Genomic DNA, 6295 nt, shown 5'->3' with positions numbered 1-6295 from the left:
CGGCGGGGAAGGACTCCTCTTCTCCCCGCCTGGGCAGCGTAGGGCTCAGGAGTGGGCGGGGGTGGGTGGGGGCTATCTGGGGACGACAATACCAAGCGCTGCGGAGACGACAAATTCTACCCATCTTCAGGCCCTCGGGCTCGTCACCTCCTCCCTGCTCCTCCTCCGCAGTGCACCCCCCACCCCGACGCCGCAGCCCCCTCCTCTTCCCGCTCCCCTTCCACCAAGCCCTTTCCCCCTCCCCCCCCCCCGCTGCGGGCGAGGGACCTCCCTTGCGGTTCCCATGGCAACCCGCGGGATCTTCAGCATCCTCTCCCTCCTAGCCTCCCCTCTCACCCGCTAGACTCCTCCCGGCAACCCTAAAATTGAGGGGGGGGCCCAGACCAAGGGGGCGGGGCCAGGCCCAGGGGAACGTCGTCAAGGTCACCTTCCTTCTCCCGAGGCGGCGAGACTGATTGATTACATACATTTGGGGCGGGTGAGCCGTGAATTAAAGGGGAGCGCCTGTCTCGAGCCCACACTCCCCCCCTCCCGCAGTTCCCTCTACGCCCCCTAACCTGAGGTCTCCCATTAATGCTTGCTGCTCCTTCCCAGATCGCCCCTGGGGCGCTCATTCATTTTTCTGCACCCGGCATCCCCTGCGCATCTGCTTTGGGGCAGCCGTTGCGCAGGCCACGCCCTCTTCCACCTCAGTGGCCACGCCTCCCCCGTCGCGCTGGCTCCGCCCCCACTCCCCACCTGATCCTTGCTCCAACCCTCTGGCCACCTCCTTCTCAGTCTTTCTTTAGCTCCTGCCATTTCCAGCTCTATCACTACACACACACACATACACACACATTCCCCTTTTTCCTCTTCCTTCCATTCAACTATGAAGAGAAGAGGATAGAAAGCCTCGATCTGTGAACGGGCTTTATTGACAAGCAAGGAAGGCTGTGTACTTGTGTGACTTGGAGGGTTTCCAAGAAACACTCCCAAATGTGTGTGCATGTATCTCTAATATGTGTGTGTACATCTGTGTGTTTACATATGTATTTGTGTGTGTGTGCGTGTGTGTAGTGGGGGAGTTCTCTGTGCTGCCTGTGCTGGTGTGTCTAGGCAGGAATGAAAGCCTCACTGACTGGCAGGGAGAGAGGCTGGGATGCTTCTTACCCTTCAGAGCAAGCACGCTTTTTATTTTGTTGGAATCTGCTTAGAAAGGCTGAGGCCTTGATGCAGGAGGGTGGGGACAGAGCCCAGTCTCTTCCCCTGGCTTTGGTTTGAGCCCTAAATGGCAGATCTCCCATCCCCCAGGCTTCAGGCTCTTGGTCTGTGAACAAAGGGTTCTTAAGTGTTCTTTTTTTTGGGGGGGTCCGGTTGTGGGGCCTGAACTCTGGGCCTGGGCGCTGTCCCTCAGCTCTTCAGCTCAAGGCTAGCGCTCTACCACTTGAGCCACAGCACCACTTCCGACTTTTTTCTTTTTGCTTATGTGATGCTGAGGAATCGAACCCAGAGCCCCATGCATGCAAGGCAAGCGCTCTACCACTGAGCCACCTTCCCAGCACCCTTAAGTGTTCTTTTTCTGTAAGTCTAGCATCCCTTAATTCCGAGGGCCCTTAAATTTCACCTTCTATGAAATGACTAAATCCTTGGAGGCTATGGAGAGAAATCCTTTGGGGCCTTGGAGACTTCAGCCCATTGGGCAAGAGTCAGCTATGATAATACCCCCTAGGAGAGGCTCTGAAGGGAGGGAAACATAGGATCTTTCACTTTTGGGCTAGGGAGCAACCAAGAGTTCAGAATGGAAATGATGGCAAAGGAATTTCAGTAATTGTTCCAGGAGCTACCCTTAGTCAGCACTAAACACAGTGAGAGAAAGTGGTAGGCCTGCGGCTCCGATCTAGAGTCCCACATTCCAGGCACAGAGTGACCTCCACAGTAAGCTTACACAAGGCTCACTGGTCACTGGGCGAAGCACTCAGGGATCTGCTCATTCAGAGTACTCAGGGAAATGGAGAGAGAGATCTGGAAGGCCTGGCTGGCTCATGAGGGTGGGGCATTCAGGATGAGAGGAAATTAAGGCTCCCACTGACCCTCTGGCAGCTGCATCTGTGCCCACAGGGATCCATGATGCTGAGCTGCAGCCGTTCCTGTGCTTGTAGCCATGGCAGCAATGCTGAGGAGAGCAAGTGGTACGGAGTCCGCTCCTATCTGCACCTCTTCTATGAAGATTGTGCAGGAACTGCTCTCAGCGACGACCCTGAAGGACCCCCAGTCCTGTGTCCCCGCCAACCCTGGCCCTCACTGTGCTGGAAGGTAAGGCCAGAGGGGTTCCTGTGGCTTTATGAGGACATAAGACTGGATTTAGGACTCAGAAGACAGAAACAAAAGCAGATAATGATGTAGTAAGAAGTCCTGCATACTTAAGCAACAGAAAACCCAACTCAAACAAGTTCTAACAATAAAGCTCATTTTCTAGGAGAGGCAAGAGGTTAAGGGCCTACAGGTAAAGTTTGATCCAGAAACGCACCCCCCCCTTTTTTTTTTATTGTGAAAATACCTTACAGAGGAGTTACAATTACATGGGCAGGATAATGAGTACAATTTTTTTTTTTGGTCCAGTCGTGGGGCCTGAACTCTGGGCCTGGGTGCTGTCCCTCAGCTCTTCAGCTCAAGGCTAGCACTCTACCACTTGAGGGCCTTTTCTGCTTATGTGGTGCTGAGGAATTGAACTCAGGGCCTCATGCTTGCAAGGCAAGCACTCTACCACTGAGCCACCTTCCCAGCCCAATGAGTACAATTTTTTATCAAGCATTGTTGCCTCCTCCTTTATTTCCCCTTCCTATCCCTTCCCATCTTTCTTCCCCTCCTGCCTCCCCATCTCCCCCACCCTTTTTTTTTCTTTTTTTTGCGGTCGTGGGACTTGAACTCTGGGCCTGGGCGCTGTCCCTCAGCTCTTCAGTTCAAGGCTAGCGCTCTACCACTTGAGCTACAGCGCCACTTCCGGTTTTCTAGTGGTTTATTAGAGATAGGAGTCTCACGGTCTCTCCTGCCCGGGCTGGCTTTGAACCGAGATCCTCAGATCTCAGCCTCCTGAGTAGCTAGGATTACAGGCGTGAGCCACCAGCGCCCGGCCCACCCTTTTTTTTTTTTAGTCAGTCGTGGAGCTCTAACTCAGAGCCTGGATGTTTCTGGATGAGCTCTTTTGCTCCAGCCTAGGACTGAAGGAAGGAAGGATATTCCATGTTCCTGGCTGGGTAGTAAGACTCAATATTGTCCAGTCACTTCTTCCCAACCTGACCATAGATTCAACAGAATTCTAGTCAGAATCCCAGCAAATTGTTTTTTTTTTGTTGTTGTTGTTTTTGTTTTTGGTCAGTCATGGGGCTTGAACTCTGGGCCTGGGCACTGTCCCTCAGCTCTTCAGCTCAAGGCTAGCACTCTACGACTTGAGCCACAGTTCCACTTCCGGCCTTTTCTGCTTATGTGGTGCTGAGGAATTGAACTCAGGGCCTCATGCTTGCAAGGCAAGCACTCTACCACTGAGCCACCTTCCCAGCCTCCCTGCCCCCGCCCCCTGCAAATTGTTTTGTGAATATCAACAAAGATAGCCAGAAATTAAAAACATGTTATCAGGCAGGTATAGTGGTACACACCTGCAATTCCAACATTCCAGAGGCTGAGACAGGAGGACCAGGAATTCTAGGACAGCCTGGGTTACAGAGGTACCAACTTATACACAAGAAGATAGAGGAGCCGGGCACCGGTGGCTTACACCTATGCTCAGGAGGCTGAGATCTGAGGATCACAGTTCAAAGCCAGCCCACACAGGAAAGTCTGTGAAACTCTTATCTCCAATTAACCACCAGAAAAACCAGAAGTGGTGCTGTGGCTCAAATGGTAGAGCACTTGCCTTAAGCTGAAGAGCTCAGGGACAGCGCTCAGGTCCTGAGTTCAAGCCCCACAACTGAGAAGGAGGAGGAAGAGGAGGAGGAGGGGAAGGAGGAGGGGGAGAAGAAGAAGAAGAAGAGGAAGAAAAAGAGGAGGAGGAGGAGAATTGCAGTTCAAAACCAGCCTGGGCAGGAAAGTCTGTGAGACTCTTTTTTTTTGTCGGTCGTGGGGCCTGAACTCAGGGACTGAGTGCTGTCCCTCAGCTCTTCAGCTCAAGGCTAGCTCTCTACCACTAGAGCCATAGCACCACTTTTGGCTTGTTCTGCTTACGTGGTTCTGAGGAATTGAACCCAGGGCCTCATGCATGGGAGGCAAGCACTCTACCATTTAGCCATCTTCCTGGCTCTATGAGACTCTTTTATTTCCAATTAACCACCAGAAAACCAAAAGTGGTGCTGTGGCCCAAAGTAGTAGAGCACTAGTCTTGAATACATAAGCTCAGGAACAGCACTCAGGTCCTAAGCTCAAGCCCTGTAACTGACCAAAAAAAAAAAAAGACTTCTAGGACAAGGTATGTATTTATATATTCTAAGTAGCACTCCAGAGGATCTTGGGATCTTGAGTTTGAGGCCAGCCTGATTCATACAGGGAAAAAAAATCTATGTTTAAGCACTGTACTAGGCTCTTGGGGGCACAGAATTTAGGAAAACCTGGTCCTTGAAGAACTCCTAGCTGTGGTCTAGTCATTCAGCAAGCATGTGCAGACAACAGATAAGCCCAGGTATAGTCTCTACACTCATAGGGCTCTCAGTCTATTGGAACAGACAAACATTATGTTGCTAGGAACTAAAATGCTTTTCCAAGTGTGCTGTGAGGTGGATGACCTGAGGGATAGATGGGCACAAAGTGGGACACATGCCCAGATTGTAGGCATCCTGGAAGGTGTCCCTAAGGAGGGGGGTTTGGGATGAGACCTGAGGGTACTTAGAAGAAAGGACAAGGGAATAGGATAGAGCCCAGATAATGGTAGACAGACTCAAGGTCAGCTGGAAAAAAGTCACTGCTAGGTGGGAACTGAAAAGAAAATTAAGAGGCTTCAAGATTCCAAACAGAGTCAGTTGTGGTGGTATACACCTGTAACCCCAGCACTTGGGAAACTGAAGCAGGAGGATTGTGAGTTCAAGGTCAGCCTAGGCTACATAGCAAGATCCTTCTTCAGAAAACCAAACCAGAACAAACCAACAAGGAAGGATTCCATGATTGTTTCTGTGAATCCCACGTGTGATCTCTGATTCCCATTCTCTCTCTCTCTGTCTCTCTCTGTCTCTCTCTGTCTGTCTCTGTCTCTGTCTCTCTCTCTCTCCCCCCCCCTCCTCCCCCCCTTTCTCTTTTGGTCAGTCATAGGGCTTGAACACAGGGCCTGGGTACTATCCCTGTGCTTTTTTGCTGAAGGCTAGAGCTCTACTACTTTGAGCCACAGCTACACTTTTGGTTTTCTGGTGGTTAATTGGAGACAAGAGTCTCATGGAAACCAGGTGCTAGTGGCTCACGCCTGTAATCCTAGTTACTCAGGAGGCTGAGATTTGAGGATCTCGGTTCAAAGCCAGCCCGGGCAGGAAAGTCCATGAGACTCTTATCTCTAATAAACCACTCCAAAAACTGGAAGTGGTGTTGTGGCTCAAGTGGTAGAGTGCCAGCCCTGAGCTGAAGAGCTCAGGGACAACACCCAGGCCCAGAGTTCAAGCCCCATGACTAACAACAACAAAAAAGAGTTTGCCTTTTATTGCAAGTAGGATCCAAGTGGCTCCTTAGCAGGGAATCCCAGCTGACCCTGCCGCCTGCTTTCTGTCTACCTCTCCCCAGATCAGCCTGTCCTCAGGGACTCTACTCCTGCTGCTGGGTATAGCAGCCCTGACCACGGGCTATGCTGTGCCCCCCAAGATGGAGACGGTCAGCGATGGCAGGTTTCCCACGCTGGATGTGCGGGCAGCCGACTACAACCGGGCCCTGAGCTTGTGCCGTCTGGCAGGCACGGCACTCTGCGGGGCAGCCGGAATCCTGCTGGCCGCCTGCCTCTTCTGGGCCATGACCGGCTGGATGAGCCAGGACCCCAAGGCTGAGCCCTTGGACACCGAAGCCGACAGCCACGTGGAAGTCTTCAGGGATGAGCCCGAGCAGCTGTCCCCCATCTTCCGTGATGCCAGCGGTCAGTCTTGGTTCTCCACACCTGCCAGCCCCTTTGGGCCATCTTCTGTCCAGACCATTCAGCCCAAGCGGGACTCTTGAGCACAGAAGCTCGAGGAGGAGCCCGAAGCCTTCTCCCCAGCACACCTCACTCCCCTGTCATCCCCCCAACTTCTCCTTTTGCAGGACCCTTCTATCCAAGCCCCCAGAAGGCCCAACTCTGGATCAGTTCTGGAGTCCTAAT

The 6295-nt window shown here is 52.4% G+C and overlaps 1 protein-coding gene across 1 annotated transcript; it reads left to right on the top strand.

The window, feature by feature from the left end:
* The first annotated feature begins 2103 nt into the window (after positions 1 to 2103).
* Nrsn2 (neurensin 2) lies at positions 2104 to 6153 on the top strand. The gene is made up of 2 exons (XM_013010849.1): positions 2104 to 2292; positions 5731 to 6153. The coding sequence occupies exons 1-2, from the start codon at positions 2104 to 2106 to the stop codon at positions 6151 to 6153; spliced, it is 612 nt and encodes a 203-aa protein (XP_012866303.1).
* Positions 6154 to 6295: the final 142 nt, after the last annotated feature.

This window comes from Dipodomys ordii, unplaced genomic scaffold (assembly GCF_000151885.1).
Source record: "Dipodomys ordii isolate 6190 unplaced genomic scaffold, Dord_2.0 Scaffold13, whole genome shotgun sequence".
Lineage (NCBI taxonomy): Eukaryota > Metazoa > Chordata > Mammalia > Rodentia > Heteromyidae > Dipodomys > Dipodomys ordii.
The sequence above is the reverse complement of the archived record's forward strand: the minus strand, read 5'-3'. Positions and strand labels throughout refer to the sequence as shown.

Coding starts and splice junctions, on each gene's coding strand:
- Nrsn2 (XM_013010849.1), top strand. CDS start 2,104: ATGATGCTGAGCTGCAGCCGTTCCTGTGCTTGTAGCCATGGCAGCAAT. Junction 2,293..5,730: donor GGCCCTCACTGTGCTGGAAG/GTAAGGCCAGAG, acceptor ACCTCTCCCCAG/ATCAGCCTGTCCTCAGGGAC.